This window comes from Stegostoma tigrinum, chromosome 16 (genome assembly GCF_030684315.1).
Source record: "Stegostoma tigrinum isolate sSteTig4 chromosome 16, sSteTig4.hap1, whole genome shotgun sequence".
Lineage (NCBI taxonomy): Eukaryota > Metazoa > Chordata > Chondrichthyes > Orectolobiformes > Stegostomatidae > Stegostoma > Stegostoma tigrinum.
Window position 1 is genome coordinate 10,624,449 of NC_081369.1, and position 18,707 is coordinate 10,643,155.

Below are 18,707 nucleotides of genomic sequence, written 5' to 3' on the forward strand. Positions count from 1 at the left end.
ACTCAATGATATGATTAAAAAAAAATTGGATACACATTTGAGGTGAAAAAATGTGCAAGATTGTGGGGGAAGTGGACTGAAGTAGGATTAATTAATTTTAAAGAGCTGATACAGGCACAATGAACCCATTGGAGTTGAGATTGTGTTCTAAAATCAGTGTAAATAAATAAATATATTTGAAAATCCAAGTGACAATCAATAAAATATTCACAAATTTTTTTTTAATAAAGAAAGATACAGAAATGGTTTATCAAGTAGATTTAGTAAGCATTAAATAGATAACATGTTAAAAACTTAAGTTTAAAAAAGTACGTTGTCAGATAGCATGGTAACAATTCCAGGGTCCTCCAGCCAATAAATACAACATTAAGAGCGTGACATATTTAGACAGAGGTCCACAAAATCAGTTCAAATGTAAGTTTTTAAAATACGGTTCAGGCTTGCTTCCTCAAGTCATCAGAAACATTGAAGTGGGTATGAGGGCCAATCTGAAAGAAGTTAATTTTGATCAAGTTAAGGTGCTTAGGTCATACAGCTTTCCTGCCCTTTTCTTGTGACGCAAACCCATCAGTGCATTGTATCTGTCCGTGGAACTTGCCAGTTTACATCCGCAAAGAATTTTGTATTAATGTTAATGTTAATCTAGAATGTACACCTCAGTGACCAACATTGTTAACATTAGCAGCACCTGACTCAACTGCATTGAGCCGCACCTCTACTGCCCTCATTAGTAAAAGGACGTATACTACAATCTTCCAAAGCAAGGTATTTTAAATTGCCGTGCACAAGTATTCTGCAGCTTGGATACTAGCTCTGGCATGAGCTATCAAAAAGTCAAGGGACCAATGATGACAGAAAGGATACTTTTCTGTGAAGTACAGGGAAGCACATCAATAACCAAATGCTTTTGCATAACAACAAAACTTCACTGGAGCCAGCAGTGACACCATACCATTGAACAGTCTATTCCCCAAATGAGGAATGATCAAATACAAATGAAACAAGTACTGGGGAACACTAGTAAAATTCATACACCAGTGAACCTTGGAAATGAAATGTGATACTAAGGACCTAAGGATCTATCACCTTGTCACGTGGTTAGCAAAAAAAAATCAGAGAAACAAATGCACAATATGAAGTTTTGAAAAAGAAATCTCAACAAAAAGTACAAGACATGTGGTTATCATGCATCATTCTACACAAGGAAAGCTTTTCATTCTTTCAGAAGGACAGACATATAATTTTAGAAAGAAAACAGAGAATTAAAAATAATCTTAAGAGTCTAGTCTTCAGCCAGTCTGTTTTGCTGGACTGCTCAACAGATAGTTTAAAACAGAATGGAATTGACAGTTAAGTGCTGCAGGGATCCCATACTGAATATCAGGAAGGTTCAAAGCAAAGACAGTTGCAACTCTCAATGACTGAAACTGACTTAAACCCTGAAGATCCAAATATGCTTAGTGAACAAAAAGTTGGTCTGCAGAAAGCCTTTGCAAATAGCTTTGTTAATGTATATGGCATGCAGGATTCCAGCAGAATAAATCCAAAAGAGAAATTCTGCTTCCCAGTAACTGAGTTGTGGCACTAGTTGAATTTTGACTCAATATGATTGCACTGTTTTAATTACTCAGTTGTAATCTCCGCAGAATTAGTTTCAACTTAGAAGAAACTCATTTATATATTGGTGAGGAATCTCTGATAGTAACAATCTCCCTTAGCATTTCTCTGGCTACAATTCCACTTCAGGCTTCCATATCTGCAAACTTCCGTTTGCCATAACTCTGAACCAGGTTGGAGGTGGTGATCTGCTCGGCCTGCCCCTTCTCCCACTTCTGAAACTCATTCAACCCTTTTTGACCAGCCCGGAACAGTTCTCGCTCTAGCTCGTCCAGGTGAGCCACAAGTGATGATGTGTCCTCATTGTATGCATTCTGGGAAGAATCCATGATCCAGCGAAAGCGAGTCACAAATGTCTGTGCCAAGAATAAATTTAGTCAAAAGGACAATAGAGATATAGTATGTGTAACCAGCTACATTTACTGACCGCACAAATCGTGACTAGAATGAAAGTGATTGTGCAATATTCCCAATCAGATTACACTCAATAAATGCCTGTGATGACTTCTTTCCTTTTGATTTGTATTATATAATTATACAGCAATCAAATTCATTTTGCTGGATGAATTATCCTATTATCATCATCAGAAGACTGTGCTGTAGCTTTGGTCACAAGATTTGCTTGCTATAACTCAGTGAGCGTCCAGCTAAAGAGACTGCTGCTAAGTGGAACCAGTAAAATGATTTTAATAAAGAAAGAGTTTTGCTCCAACACAACTAAGTAGTGATTATATCATTAATTGATTGCCTTCCAACATGAATTATACACTGCTAGAACTACAGACCATATAGTACTCTTATAACTGATCAGAACAAGATCACACTATAATTTGGCAATGAAATGACAGCAGGAACATCTAGTCCCAAAAAATAATATTTTGGGAAGTCATAAACAAACATCACTATTACTATGAGAAAAACATTTCACACATGCCTACTCCTTCCTTACCATGGACTGCAAAGGAGCAGGGAAGCTGCAGAAATATTTATTCAAGGCAGCAAAGTCCTTACCTCTTTTACCTGTTTCAGAGCAATATAGACAGAGTTTAGGGACTACCTAGTGTCACTGCCTTTTGGAATGGTAGACTCTTCTTCATGTCTTTTTTTAAAATAGTAACTGCAACTTTTAGGATACTGGATACATATGAATTCAGATGCTGATATTATCATGGCAGATACATGCACATTAAAGTGTGGCGTGTCAAATTGATATTGCTCACTATACAAAGTCAGAAGGCTGCAGTTCAAGATTCCTTCAGGACTTACGCCTTTAATCTAGACTGACAACACAGCAGTTCTGAGGAAACACTGCCATGTCAAATGTGCCATCAAGACGATATGTTAAACCATTTTCCTGTCTGTTCTAGCAACTCAGTTGTACCTTACCAGATTTCTGTGCTGCCTGAAGAGCAATGTATTTTCTTAGTGTCTAGAATAACAGGTTGAATTGAATGACCAACAGCCCAGACATTCACGTGTCAAAGTATCTCTTGATGTCACAGAATAATTAACTGCTCCTCAAAATATTGTATTGTACATGAGCACAATGGGTCATTAGCAGAAGAGTCCCAACCCCTTTTCTGAAGGACAGTCCTGACCCAAAACATAAACTTTCTTGCTCCTCTGATGCTGCATGGTCTGCTGTGTTCCTCCAGCTCTACACTGTGTTGCTCTGACTCCTGCATCTGCAGTTCTTGCTATCTATGGTCATTAACAGCTGTGATAAAATGCTAGGAAAGCAACGTTTTTTGTTTATTTCTTCCATTAATACAGGAAATGATTAAGAATTCATGCAAAGAGAGATCACAGCCCATATTTGAATCCTTACAAAGTTACATCAATAGAATATATCAATCTTATTCAAAACACTTCAGTTCAAATAAAGTTTACAGGAAGTGCTGATAAAACTCTGCAAGATAGGAATACCACTTCAAGTTGATAACCTTTGTCAGAACTTGCAAAGATTTGAAATGAAATAATTTTAAGCAGGCAGGGAAATGTGAGTGGGGATGATTATAAACAAAAAAAGGTAAGATCTATGATCAGGTGGAAAGCAGGATAGAATCAAAGACAAAAGGGATGATGGTGGCAGCAAAAGGGTATTAATGAAACAAGTGATTACTGTTCCCATTTTTCAGGACACCAAATGGGCTGGTAATACTTCTGTTATTGCAATTTCCATTTTATCCATATTCATCTTTTGTTTCTTTACCATTGTCATTCCCTTCTTCCTTGTAGATTCATTGTTTTTGACAGCAGCTGCCATGCAGCACTCACGAAATCTTCTTTGGCAGCAACTCCCCTCTACCAGGGAGGCTGATCGTTGACTTTCCTGTGTTCTGATGCTGTCTGACCTGCTATCCTTTTCCAGCTTCACACCTATAGAGACTGAGTAAAGTCACCTGATGCATGCTCAGGTTCCCCAAACCAACCATCATTGCAACTTGGAATTATACTTAAAAATTCTTTCACTGTCACCAGATCAATACTTAAACCATCATCGTCCCAAGAGCATGTAAAGATGGGCAATAAATGGTGGCCTAGTCAGAGATGTACACATTGTATGAATGCATTAAAAGCTCAAAGCTTTTGCTAATTCTCAAGCAAGATCATCAACCTGAAAAAATTAATTTTCCCCAAAAGATGCTACCTTATCTGTTGAATATTTCCAGCAATTTGCAACTTCAGTCAAGTTCCTATAGCAGCATTATTTTGTTTTTACTGAAATAGCTGTCAATGAAAAAATACGGCCCTTGAAAGCAGTAGAATAGGACATTCACCTGTAAGATGGTCTGAGCAATTTCAGTGTTCTCTGGACTATTAAAATGTAACAGCTGTGTTCCAAAACCATAATAATAAGGCCCCAATTTGTGCAGGTCCACGACCTTTGCATCAGCACTGAAAATTGTCCGCCAGCCACCTTGATACACTTTTGGTGTATCAGCAGAGATAATGCGACGTTTAGGGTCACACAGCCCTTTGGCCATCCAAACAGGCAGCTCCATCTTTGTACCCTATTTGGAACAAAAAAAATTAAGTAAGAATTTCAGCTCACAATAAACCACAAAAGCTACTCAAAAGAAATGAAGCAGCTGGCAATTCCTGGCAAGGTAGGAGTCTTTATTTCTCATCGTTTGTTAAAACCAAATGAAAAATCAGGAAATAAAAACTCGCACCGACATAGCATTTTTCATAACCACAGGATGTCACTCAGTGCTTTGGAAGCAATTACTTTTGAGTTGTAGTCACTGCCAGATGTAGGAAATGCAAAAACTAATTTACAAAGAACAAACATTAAAATAATAACTTGATTATAAGCAGATAATCTGTTTCCTGTATTACCACTCAAAGCATAAATATTGGCCAAGATTTAAGGGATAATCCAATGCTCTTTGTCCATTAAACATCTCATAGAAACAACAGTAACTTGACAGCAAATCATTTGCACCTTTGACTAGGTCGTCAGTGTTGATTTTTGTGCTCGAGCTCTGAAATGAGGCAAACTCAATATCTTGGGATTCAAAGACAAAAATGCTACCAACCAAATCACTGTTGGCGCAGATTTACAGAACACCTTTCACGCTTTTTAAGAAAATCCCAAAGCACTTCATAGCCTATGAAAAAATTTACAAATAAAGCCATTCATAATGAATATCGGCATATACAGCAACCCAGTTTGTCCGGTCAGAATTGTGTTAACAGACCACTTAAACCATTTTGGTACCTTTGGATTCAGCGATTCTGATAGCAAAATAAAAAAAACCATTATATCAGACAGAAATTAACGCAGATCTCCAATTCATGTCACTATAGCGCTCAAACTACTGAAAGATCTAATTTAGCAGTGGATAAAGAGACCGTGAATAATAAAAAAAGTAAAATAACAAAGACTCCCACAGTCCTCTGGAGGGGAGTGCAAATGTCACAAAAGGATTTGTGAAAAAGGACAAACGTGATCACACTTTCATGGCAATGTTCTTATCTCAGTCAGTAGGTTTAAGAGAATGCCATTTGGGTGCAAGATGAGGAATTTTGTTTTATTTACAGCATTGTGAACTTTTGGAATTTTCTACCAGAGGGCTGTGGAAGCTTAGTCTTTTGAGTCTGTTTAAGATAGGGATTGCTAGATCACCGATTGTCAGTGGCACTCTTATGGGGATCAAGTGAGTAAAAGGGTATTGAAATGTTTGATCAGACATGATTGTATTGAATGGCAGGGCAGACTCGATGGGCTGAACTTATTATGTCTGTTCCTACATTCTAAAGGTTTGAGTGCACAACGTTGACTGGTGCTGTATTACAGATACAAGCTTCTAGGTGAGATGTTAAAGCAAGACTTTGACAATCTGTTCAGAAGGATGCAACCATGAAGGTCAATTTACACACGTAACCACATGTACAAAGTCATTAATTGACAGTGAAGCACTTTACGATATCCAGAGGATATGAAAGGTAAGACAAAAATACGTTGGTTCTTTGAATGGAAGTCAATCAGACAACAGTGATGACAGCAAGATGCAGATGTCAGTTTTATTAACTGGAAGTGAATGGTTATATGACTTGCAGTTTAGGACACATGAAACAGCGTGCAGGTGGCTCAGATCTCAAGTTCTCACAAACCTCATTGGTAAATAATGTTTCAGGTGGAAGATAATTATAAAATTAACAACTTAGGAGTTTAAAAATTGCCTTGACCTTAGCGAAGCATCCAAAATGCATCACAGGAGCACTATTAAACAAAATTTGAGACAGGGTGGTGGGGGAAGAATTAGAGCAGATGACCTAGAACTTGGTCAAAAGGGACAGAATTTCAGAGTGGCTTAAAAGAGAAAACGTAGTAGTGAGCTGGAGTGGTTTAGGGAGAGAACATCAGATCTTAGGGCCTTTGCAGCTTAACGCAGAGCTACCAAAGTTAGAATGATTAAAAAAAAAAATCAGAGCTACACAAGAAGCTAGAATGGAGGAATGCAGGTGCCTCAGATTTTTAGAAGTAGAGAATTTAAAGATAGGGCTGAAGTCACATTAGGTTCTTACAAACAATTGAGTACATAGACTTTGCCAACACTGAAATTTATTTAGGATGTCATATGTACTAAACAACATCGGCATCAAGATTTCTGCAATAGTTGTTTATCATTTTGTCATGCATTTTTATACTAACTATTGTCACTTACCTTACTACCATGCAATAGTGCAGATTTGACCCCAAATATAAATATGGCACTAATAGATGTCAAAGTCTAGCAAAAAAAAAGCACTGCATACATAACCTTTGCAAAGAAACCACAGAATGCTCAAGTTATTTACACTTTATAAACAGAAAGAGACAAATCTTGATTACTATAAAACAACTTCTGACACAAAAATTCATTTCTAAAAGTGAGGAGTTTTGTTCCTTCAGATTTTAATTACTGTTGAAGACATTTCTAAAAATCCTTATTGTATTGCTCTCTGATTATCCCATGTTCCTTTCCTTCTGAACTGTATTCATTATGTGTGGCATGCTTTGCACTGAAAAAGAATTAAACTTATAACGAGCCATGAAACAGTCAGAAGGTTGCAGCAATCAAGTCCCGCTCCAGGGTTTAAGCACAAAGATAAAGGCGAACACTCCAGTGCAGTACTATTAGTGGAGAGACCTTGCTAGGCCTCTCACGTGGATGCAAAAGCTTCCTTGACTCTATTTCAAGCAGCAGGGAAATTATGAAACAAAAATAGAAATTGTTGGAGAAACTCAGCAGGTCTGGCAGCATGCAAAGAGAGAAAAGAGAGTTGATTTTTCAAGTCCATTGATCCTTCTTCTGAAGGAGCATCACTGGACTTGAAATGTTATTTTGGCTTTCTCTCTACAGATGCTATCATGTATGCCGAGTTTCTCCAGTAATTTGACGTTATTTCATATTTCCAGCATCCAAAATTCTTTGCTTTATTATAGCAGAAAAATTATCCGTGCTGTCATGGCAAACATTCATCCCATAACCGACAACAAAAAAAATCAGTTTACCTAGTTATCACAAATTTTTGTGGGAGCTTGCTGTGTACTAATTGCCTGTCACGTTTCTTACATAGTGACCAACTTCAATAGCTGCTTAACGCTTTCAGATGGCCAGAGATTATTAAGTATACTATATCAATGCAAGTGTTTTTGGCAATTTCATTTTCTGAATAGGAGTTTCCGTCGAATTCTGTCAGACTTGGCTGGTTTATACTCTACACTGTCAGATATCTTTTAATCAGTCTAAGAGACAGAAACCCTTTAGAGGGCACCGTGTGATTTTAGATTTTCAATTACCACAGTTCCCGTAGTAAAAGGCCACGAAAAATGTGTGGACAACTGTACAAAAAAAGACTTGCCAACGCTCGCGAATTTATCTTGAAAAATACTGTTTGAAAGCAAATTAAGCGTCTTTTGCAAGTGAATCCTCGTTGTCCTTTCTTTACTCGGATTCCAAATTAGTCGGTTCTTGGATATGCATAGCGACATTACAGTGGACATAGTTTCAGAGATAGCAGGAACTGCAGAATCTGAGATAACAAGGTGGATGAACGCAGCAGGTCAAACAGCATCAGACGAGCAGAAGCCCTTAAGGTACAGGCCCGAAACGTCAGCTTTCCTGCTCCGCTGATGCTGCTTGGCCTGCTGTGTTCATCCAGCTCTGCACCTTGTTCTCTTACACTAGACATTGTCGAGTCACAGAGAAAATACCACTATTACTGAGAGAAAATCTTCCACAATTCATTCGTCTGCGTCCAAATGCTGCTCATCCATTCGTTCTTTACAAAGTTCAATTCTGTCCAATATTTGGTTTATGCCCAAATTTTTCCCAGCACAGTTTACAGGATATGTGACAATGTATCTGACAGACACGGATCTTCAGCTTTCATTCTTGATATCTCAATGCCTCCCCTTTCCCAGCCTGACTAGAGTACAGCATTGTTGGCGGTACTCTGGTCTCATGCCCCATGTACTATTGGATTGAACAAGGTAAGATCAGTGGCTCTGGATTGATGGAACTCTGATCAGCCGGGAATTGAAAACGCCTATTACGAAACGTACAAATCAATCGTCAATCTACATTGACTGGCCTTTAGGCAGAAAGGATTTCTTATCATTTTTAGTATTTGTCAAACGTCGTGACTGTAAACATTTTAACTCCCGGATTATACAAAATCAGGGTCAGAGGCCACTGAACGTTCAGAGCCGTTTCTGCTCCACTCTTGTGGTGCTGCAGTTAAAACATTTCTGTCAAACCGCCACTATTCTTCAGTTTTGTGGACAAATCTACTGAAAGTGCCCAGAAACACTGAAGCGATCTCTTCTCCTTGCCGCTCGGCACGCGCCTGACAGCGGTCACCCCACTCGCTTACCTCGGGGATGAGATCGGCCTCGTTGCTCTTGTCTAGAAAGCCCAGGCGCGGCAGCAACATCACAGTCCGACATGGAATCTTCTCCTGGGTCATCAGGATGTCATCCAGGCTGAAGAAGTTTTCCTCCAAGCCTCCCGGAGGCACCGGCAAGTACGAATCGGCGCGCGGCATTAAGGAGGCCGCTAAACTAGTTCGTTACATAGGAGGAGGGGCGGCAGGCTCGTGCCGCCGGAAATGGGCCTCCAGTTCAAATCTCCCGCCCCGCCCGCTAAGCAGAAGCCGACCGAACGTAGAGACCTCGCACAACTACGTAATGGGTGGGCGTTAATCGATTTGCCCGGCCTTATTAAAATAGTACTCTTTTATTACACGTACTGGCGAAAGGCGTGATAAACTCACAGCGTCCGCGAAAACAAATCTCGGTGACCGTTATTTAATATACCGTCACCATCTTCAACACAGACACAAATATACTTCTGATGAAACGGAGAGGCAGGGATTGTGGCGATGGCGTCGAACCCACGTGCCTTCCAGTTCCAGCGCGCGGCAGGTGGTCGGTTAGATTTTGAAGAGTTGAGGGGGGAAAGGGCGCGCGCGGAAGGTTGGGCTAGCGCTTGGCGGTACGAGGGGGGACACCACAGCGGACGGGCGGGTGAGGGTCGGAGTTGAAAGACGCAAGAATGGCGAGCCACTCGGAGGTCCGTGACACCTCACCAAAGTTGAGAAGGAAGAGTAATCCTCGATTTTCTAACATACATATTAAGTCGCGAAACATCGAGAGGTCCAAGTTCTACGAGGACCTGGTGGAGGAGATGCGCCGGAAAATGTGGTGAGTGTTTGAGGACAAGGTGACTCTCGGCAATTCTCTGTTGCGCTTGCGCATAGTCATCGCGTTCACTCAGCCCAGTTGGAGAATCCATGACAACAAAGTGTGAAGCTGGATGAACACAGCGGGCCAAGCAGCATCAGAGCGCTGATGAAGGGTCTAGGCCCGAAACGTCAGCTTTTGTGCTCCTGAGATGCTGCTTGGCCCGCTGTGTTCATCCAGCTTCACACTTCGTTATCTTGGATTCTCCAGCATCTGCAGTTACCATTATTTCTGGAGAATCCATGAGATAGTTACAGCCGAAGGAGGCTATTCGATCTGTGGCCTCAGCAAACGTACTTCACCAAGTTCCACAATCTCGCCCTTCCCTGTAACCTTGCATGTTTTTATTTGTTCTATATAATTATACAGTTCTCTTTTTGAGGCTTTAAATAGAATCTGACTTCCACAATATTGTCATGTTATGTATTCCAGATCCCCATTTCCCTACATGCAAACATTTTCAAGTCACCCTTTCCACTTTTGCCAATCGCACTAAATTTAGTTTTCGCTGATTCTTCTTGTGTCAGTGAGAAGAGTTTCATTCTGCTAACCTGTTCAGATCCTTCATGATTTTGACCACTTGTCTTTAAAGTCTCCTAATCTTCACTGAAGAGGACAAAATCCACAGAACTGAAGTTCCTCATGGCCAGAATCATTTTTGTTAATCCCTTCTGCACCCACTCATGATGCTTTTGCATCCTTCTTAAAGTATGATTGTTAGATTTGGGCAGAATAGCATCTAAGTTCAGGGGTAATAAAATGTGAGGCTGGATGAACACAGCAGGCCAAGCAGCATCTCAGGAGCACAAAAGCTGACGTTTCGGGCCTAGACCCTTCATCAGAGTAAGTTCAGGGGTATGTGGGTTATAGGGGAAATGGGGATGGGTTTGGGTGGGATGCTTTAAGGGGTGGTGTGGACTTGTTAGGTTGAAGGGCCTGTTTCCACACTGAAGGTAATCTAATGTTTTATAAAGGTTTTTTATAACTTCCTTGCTTTTTGTACTCAATACATTTTTGTTTAGGAATCCAGGATACTGTTGTATTAACTGGCTGCTCAACTGTCCTTGCCATGTTCGGTGATGCATAGATACCTGTTTCTGGATCTCTATATGCTATACCTCCTTTAGAATTGTATTTTTTTACATTGTCTCTCCTTGCTCTTCCTATCGAAATATATTCAACACTTCTCTGCATTAAACTAAATCTTCCATTTGTCCATTGTGCTGCCTGCCCTCTTGAAGTCTATTCTATTGAAGTTCTCCTCACACTTCACAATGGCTCCATGTTTTATATTATTTTTAAATTGTACACTATTCGCATGATCAGGATCTGGAATACTTATTAAAGAGGTGGTGGAAGGTGATTTTTAAAGGACCCTTGACAAGTACTTGAGAATGTGAAGTTTACAGGGTAATGAACAAAAAGGACTGATGTGAGATGAAATATAACAAAGATTTAGCATATGGAAAATGGCCCCCTGCACTGTATGTGTCCTGAATATTGGCATGGTGGCTCATTGGTTAGCACTGCTGTCCTTCAGCACCAGGGACCTGGGTTCGATTCCACCCTTGGGCTTCTCCCTGTGTCTGTGTGGGTTTCCGGTGGGTTTCCCAGTTTGCTACCACAGTCCAAAAATGTGCAGGTTGGGGGGATTTGCCATGCTAAATTGCCCCATAGTGTCTTTGGTGTGTGTAGATTGGGTGGATTAGCCATGGGAAATGCAGGGTTACAGGGAAAGCGTGGGGAATGGGTCTGGGTGGAATGCTCTTCAGAGGGTCGGTGTGGGCTTGTTGGACTGAATGGCCTGTTTCCACACTGTTGGCATTCTATGATTTCACTATTAATGTACAACTGCTCAGTTATAGCAACTGCAGCAAAAATCACAAGTGAAATATTTAGGAGTTTGTTTTGCTACAGTCTTTTACCTACATTTGTAGAGCTATTTCCCAGTGTTATTCAAATGAAAATATTATTTTTCCATATTATGCCTGATATATATGCTCAGGAATTTTTAAAAAAGTGTTACTGCACTGTCCAACTGTGGCATGCCCCATTAATGGTAAAGTAATACAGGTTTAGTGTCTACAATGTCTATAAATGCTGAAGATTTCCAAACCTTTTGATCATCAACAACAAAAAAAACTAAAACTTGCATTTATATTCCTGTTTTAGAAAAGAAACTCTGACCTGAGCTCTCATTGAATCTAGTAGTTAAGAGGTGAACACAGCAGGCCAAGCAGCATCTCAGGAGCACAAAAGCTGACGTTTCGGGCCTAGACCCTTCATCAGAGAGGGGGATGGGGGGAGGGAACTGGAATAAATAGGGAGAGAGGGGGAGGCGGACCGAAGATGGAGAGTAAAGAAGATAGGTGGAGAGGGTGTAGGTGGGGAGGTAGGGAGGGGATAGGTCAGTCCAGAGAAGACGGACAGGTCAAGGAGGTGGGATGAGGTTAGTAGGTAGCTGGGGGTGCGGCTTGGGGTGGGAGGAAGGGATGGGTGAGAGGAAGAACCGGTTAGGGAGGCAGAGACAGGTTGGACTGGTTTTGGGATGCAGTGGGTGGGGGGGAAGAGCTGGGCTGGTTGTGTGGTGCAGTGGGGGGAGGGGATGCACTGGGCTGGTTTAGGGATGCAGTAGGGGAAGGGGAGATTTTGAAACTGGTGAAGTCCACATTGATACCATATGGCTGCAGGGTTCCCAGGCGGAATATGAGTTGCTGTTCCTGCAACCTTCGGGTGGCATCATTGTGGCAGTGCAGGAGGCCCATGATGGACATGTCATCAAGAGAATGGGAGGGGGAGTGGAAATGGTTTGCGACTGGGAGGTGCAGTTGTTTGTTGCGAACTGAGCGGAGGTGTTCCACCCCACTGACTGAGGACGAACGGTCAGTCCTGAGCAAGGGGCTCACCTTTGTCCCCCTACAACCACACATCAACGAATACCAGTCACGGTCGGACATAGAGCAGTTTTTCCGCCGTCTTCGCCTGCATGCCTACTTCTTCAACCGGGAACCCAACCCTCCTTCCACTGACCCCTTCACCCGCTTCCAACACAAGTCCTCCTCCTGGACACCACCCCCAGGCCTCCTACCCTCCCTCGACCTCTTCATCTCCAACTGCCGTCGAGACATCAACCGCCTCAACCTCTCCACCCCTCTCACCCACTCCAACCTCTCCCCCGCAGAACGGGCAGCTCTCCGCTCCCTCCGCTCCAACCCCAACCTCACCATCAAACCCGCAGACAAGGGTGGCGCAGTGGTAGTATGGCGCACTGACCTCTACATCGCCGAGGCCAGACGCCAACTCTCCGACACCACCTCCTACCGCCTCCTCGATCATGACCCCACACCCGAGCACCAAACCATCGTCTCCAACACCATTCATGACCTCATCACCTCAGGGGACCTCCCACCCACAGCCTCCAACCTCATTGTTCCCCAACCCCGCACGGCCCGTTTCTATCTCCTTCCCAAAATCCACAAACCTGCCTGCCCTGGTCGACCCATCGTTTCAGCCTGCTCCTGCCCCACCGAACTCATCTCCACCTATCTGGACTCCATTTTCTCCCCTTTGGTCCAGGAACTCCCCACCTATGTCCGTGACACCACCCACGCCCTCCACCTCCTCCAGGACTTCCAATTCCCTGGCCCCCAACACCTCATATTCACCATGGACGTCCAGTCCCTGTACACCTGCATTCCGCATGGAGATGGCCTCAAGGCCCTCCGCTTCTTCCTGTCCCGCAGGCCCGACCAGGCCCCCTCCACCGACACACTCATCCGCCTAGCTGAACTCGTCCTCACACTCAACAACTTCTCTTTTGACTCCTCCCACTTCCTACAGACTAAGGGGGTGGCCATGGGCACCCGCATGGGCCCCAGCTATGCCTGCCTCTTTGTAGGTTACGTGGAACAGTCCCTCTTCCGCACCTACACAGGCCCCAAACCCCACCTCTTCCTCCGGTACATTGATGACTGTATCGGCGCTGCCTCTTGCTCCCCAGAGGAGCTCGAACAGTTCATCCACTTCACCAACACCTTCCACCCCAACCTTCAGTTCACCTGGGCCATCTCCAGCACATCCCTCACCTTCCTGGACCTCTCAGTCTCCATCTCAGGCAACCAGCTTGTAACTGATGTCCATTTCAAGCCCACCGACTCCCACAGCTACCTAGAATACACCTCCTCCCACCCACCCTCCTGCAAAAATTCCATCCCCTATTCCCAATTCCTCCGCCTCCGCCGCATCTGCTCCCACGATAAGACATTCCACTCCCGCACATCCCAGATGTCCAAGTTCTTTAAGGACCGCAACTTTCCCCCCACGGTGATTGAGAACGCCCTTGACCGCGTCTCCCGCATTTCCCGCGACACATCCCTCACACCCCGCCCCCGCCACAACCGCCCCAAGAGGATCCCCCTCGTTCTCACACACCACCCTACCAACCTCCGGATACAACGCATTATCCTCCGACACTTCCGCCATTTACAATCCGACCCCACCACCCAAGACATTTTTCCATCCCCTCCCCTGTCTGCTTTCCGGAGAGACCACTCTCTCCGTGACTACCTTGTTCGCTCCACACTGCCCTCCAACCCCACCACACCCGGCACCTTCCCCTGCAACCGCAGAAAATGCTACACTTGTCCCCACACCTCCTCCCTCACCCCCATCCCAGGCCCCAAGATGACATTCCACATTAAGCAGAGGTTCACCTGCACATCTGCCAATGTGGTATACTGCATCCACTGTACCCGGTGCGGCTTCCTCTACATTGGGGAAACCAAGCGGAGGCTTGGGGACCGCTTTGCAGAACACCTCCGCTCAGTTCGCAACAAACAATTGCACCTCCCAGTCGCAAACCATTTCCACTCCCCCTCCCATTCTCTTGATGACATGTCCATCATGGGCCTCCTGCACTGCCACAATGATGCCACCCGAAGGTTGCAGGAACAGCAACTCATATTCCGCCTGGGAACCCTGCAGCCATATGGTATCAATGTGGACTTCACCAGTTTCAAAATCTCCCCTTCCCCTACTGCATCCCTAAACCAGCCCAGTGCATCCCCTCCCCCCACTGCACCACACAACCAGCCCAGCTCTTCCCCCCCACCCACTGCATCCCAAAACCAGTCCAACCTGTCTCTGCCTCCCTAACCGGTTCTTCCTCTCACCCATCCCTTCCTCCCACCCCAAGCCGCACCCCCAGCTACCTACTAACCTCATCCCACCTCCTTGACCTGTCCGTCTTCTCTGGACTGACCTATCCCCTCCCTACCTCCCCACCTACACCCTCTCCACCTATCTTCTTTACTCTCCATCTTCGGTCCGCCTCCCCCTCTCTCCCTATTTATTCCAGTTCCCTCCCCCCATCCCCCTCTCTGATGAAGGGTCTAGGCCCGAAACGTCAGCTTTTGTGCTCCTGAGATGCTGCTTGGCCTGCTGTGTTCATCCAGCCTCACATTTTATTATCTTGGAATCTCCAGCATCTGCAGTTCCCATTATCTCTAGTAGTTAAGAGGAGTTGTTTTTAACCCCAGTACAATAACCAGCAAATTAAAATCCTTGCATTCCCTGCCTAACAACTGCAAATCAAACGAGGAATTGTTGCAGTGCAGGAGGAGGCCTTTGGGCCCATTATGCCTGCGCGAGTTGTCTAAATGAGAAATTCACCTAATGCTATTAGGCCACCATCTTTCCATTTAGACCAATCATCAATCTACATTGGCTTGCCCTTGGGAAGAAGCATTAATCCTTTTCTGACAATAGTAGAGTTCCCTTTTGAATATCATGATTTAGCATGCCGAAATCTTAACAGCTTGCTGTGGAAAAGTTATTCCTTGTGTTTATTTTGCTTCTTTCACCAACTACTTTATATCTGTTCCATTATTCTTGATCCGACCACAAGTAGGAACATTTCAAATCTTCTGTTAGCCATTTCTAAGAAAAACAGTTCCAACTTCTCTAGTCTATCTTTGTCTTTATAATTAAAGTTTTTTTCATCTCTGGAACCAGTCTCATGAATCTTTCCAGCATTCTGTCCAATGGCTACATATCTTGCCTAATTTGGAACAAAATTTGTAGTCACATGGACAAATACATGTTAATGAAGGAAAACATGCATGGAGGGAAAAGGATAATCTCTTTAAGGTGGGCATCCTTAGAAGAGGCTTCACAGTGGGACTATAACTCACTCAGCGATAATAAGAACTGCAGATGGTGGAGTCAGAAATAACACTGTGGAGCTGGAGGAATACAGTAGGCCAGGCAGCATCAGAGGAACAGGAAAGCTGACGTATCGGTTTGGGAACCTTCTACAGAAATGCAAAAATCATTTTTATCCAACTTGTTCGTTATGTGGACTTCTAAAAGGTTTTGATACAGTGCTGTGTACTGCAAATAAGTTTATAGCTGTGTACCAAAGGGACAGTGGCAACATGGATGTGAAATTTCCTAAGGGTGTGACTAATGGTTTTGGTTTGGTGGAATGTTTGTAGTGGTGTACCCCAAGTGCCAAAATAGAGTTAGCTTTTACCTAAGTCTACTGTTCCCTGTTCTGAAATCCCATACTGTAGGGCTGAAAAGTAATAAGTTGCCTGTTTTTCCCCATGTGTAATGCTGTACATGATGTTTATGCTGAAGGAAATATGGTGACGTATATGTGGAATTTACTGATCATCACAATTGACTACCAGGGAAAGATAGCATATGTAATGCATTAAGATACTGCTATTCATGCCATTTCAGTTAGAATGATTTCTGAACTTTTTGTTTTCTTCCAGTTGCCATAAAAGTCGAGAATCGTTATTTAGCTCTTCCAGTGGATTTCTCAACTATCGTGGGATTTTGAATTGGGCTGTAGTTGTATTGGTAGGTGTCATTCTCCGATCTGAGAAAGAACAGCAGACTGTTTAAGTGCTGTATGACTGTATAACTCTACAACATAGGTTTATAATATTCACCAATTAATATTCTTTTAATAGTCGTCAATCACATGCGCTGTATCCAGCTGTTTTATGCTTTGTGTGTTTCTGCACTTTCTGATCTTTCTTTTGTGTGATGATAATTTTGATGCAATATCAGCTCATAAAAAGTAACATATAAATTGATGTTAATGGTTTACATAAACTACTGAGTTTTTTCTGGCATGACATTTTTTTGAAACTTCATGTGGCCATACCACTTGCTGTCTGAGGAACACTGGTTTATGTGTAATACCTAATCTGTGCATTTCCAAACACACAGTACCTGAAGCATGAAACTTTGGCCAATGATGGAAAATTACTGAACATTGGATCATTGTATTTTTCTGCAAATTATGTAGAATTTGTGCAATATATAATATATAGGTATAAATAGAAATTCAACCTCAACATTTTATTCTGTAAGGTTTTTTTATTGATATGACTGAATACAGGATTCTTAGATTTATCCACAGAGGCATAGATAATAACAACATTGAATTTGTTGTAGTTCATTATGCCTCAGCTAAAGCATTCTGTCTAACTCTGGATTCCTTATTTTGTGGAAAGATATCAAGACCTTGGAAAGGATGAAAAGAAGATTTACAGGATGATGCTGAGGATATGAATCTTCACTTATCTGTCGACAGATTACTTCAGGACTTTTTTATTCACTCGTGACATGAGCATTGCTGAGTGGCTCGAATGAATTTCCCATCTCTAACTGCCCTTGGACTGAATGGCTTGCTAGGTCATTTCATAGGGCAGTTGAAAGTCAACCATATTGCTGTGGCCTGGAGCCACATGTAGGCCAGACCATGTGAGGATGGCAGATTTCCTTCCTTGGAGGACATTAGTGAGCCTGATGGTATTTTCCCAACAATTTGCAATAGTTTCACATTTATCAGTAGTCTCTTAATTTGTGATTTTTTTTTAGTGAATTTAAATTCCATCATCTAAAACTTAACTGCACTTTCATTTGTCAATGTGATGCACTGCTGACTTAGGGATATCGTATCATGGAGTGTCACAGAGAGCAGATTATTTTTTGATTATCTCATTTAACACCATTTGAACTGCGACAGCCAAATAATTAGAGTGTTGGATATTTTGCCACTACTTGCATATGAATTTAAGAAAAATGTGGACAGTTTTCACTTTTGCCTCCGGTTTATTAAATCCGTGTTCTACATCCTGGTAAAAAGGTCATTTTGTGGATTGAAATGCCGTTTTGAGAAACTGAAGTAGAAAATTTGGCTGAAATTCAGTCTCTTTCAGTGAAACATATTTGCAAAGGTGTACAGGAGTAGTCATTCAATAGTATCATTCTCTGCAATCTGAACACCAATATTTTAGATTTTGAAAGATTGTAAAAAGATTTTCTACTTCTGCTGTTCCTTTCAAAGTAAATAATCTTGTATTTCTTCATACTATGCCCCACCCTGTTCCATTGCTACCCACTGACTTAACCCATTTACATCCCTTTTCAGAATCCTTGGGACTGAGAGTTCAAGTTCTGCCAGGGATGTCATAGAGACTGACCAGGCTTGAAAAATATCAACATTGGGCCAGTATACAGGCTTCCCAGTTAATAAAATGTGAGGCTGGATGAACACAGCAGGCCAAGCAGCATCTCAGGAGCATTTGGTCTCATCTTTTTCGGGGAGGGCAGGACAGTGAACCTGCCAAAATCCCCATTTGCTTGGAAAGCTTATTAAGAGCTTGTTAAAGTGGACTTCGTATTTAATGAAATGCAAGGACTACACTCAAAACTGAGAAAGAAAATGTTAAGGGAGGTGGGTGGACAGAATGGATTCAGTCATGGTAGCCCCAGGGAATTTACTCTCGTTAACATTTTCCAAAGTACAGAAAGATACTCATTTAGTTACAAATGC

At 42.6% G+C, this 18,707-nt stretch overlaps 2 protein-coding genes across 2 annotated transcripts in view; one reads left to right on the forward strand and one right to left on the reverse strand.

The window, feature by feature from the left end:
* Positions 1-201: 201 nt before the first annotated feature.
* On the reverse strand, positions 202-9,833 carry gins3 (GINS complex subunit 3). The gene is made up of 3 exons (XM_048546645.2): positions 8,986-9,833; positions 4,398-4,631; positions 202-1,973 (listed from the first exon to the last, which is right to left on the reverse strand). Exons 1-3 carry the CDS (start codon positions 9,154-9,156, stop codon positions 1,743-1,745), a joined length of 636 nt encoding a protein of 211 aa, XP_048402602.1. The 5' UTR covers positions 9,157-9,833; the 3' UTR covers positions 202-1,742.
* The window catches only part of LOC125459916 (diacylglycerol O-acyltransferase 1-like), a 128,357-nt gene continuing 118,247 nt past the window's right edge, over positions 8,598-18,707 (forward strand). Inside the window, exons 1-2 of the mRNA XM_059651601.1 lie at positions 8,598-9,814; positions 16,633-16,720. Coding sequence (XP_059507584.1) covers positions 9,666-9,814; positions 16,633-16,720 — 237 coding nt within the window. The 5' untranslated portion in view covers positions 8,598-9,665. The remainder of the gene's footprint in view (positions 9,815-16,632; positions 16,721-18,707) is intronic.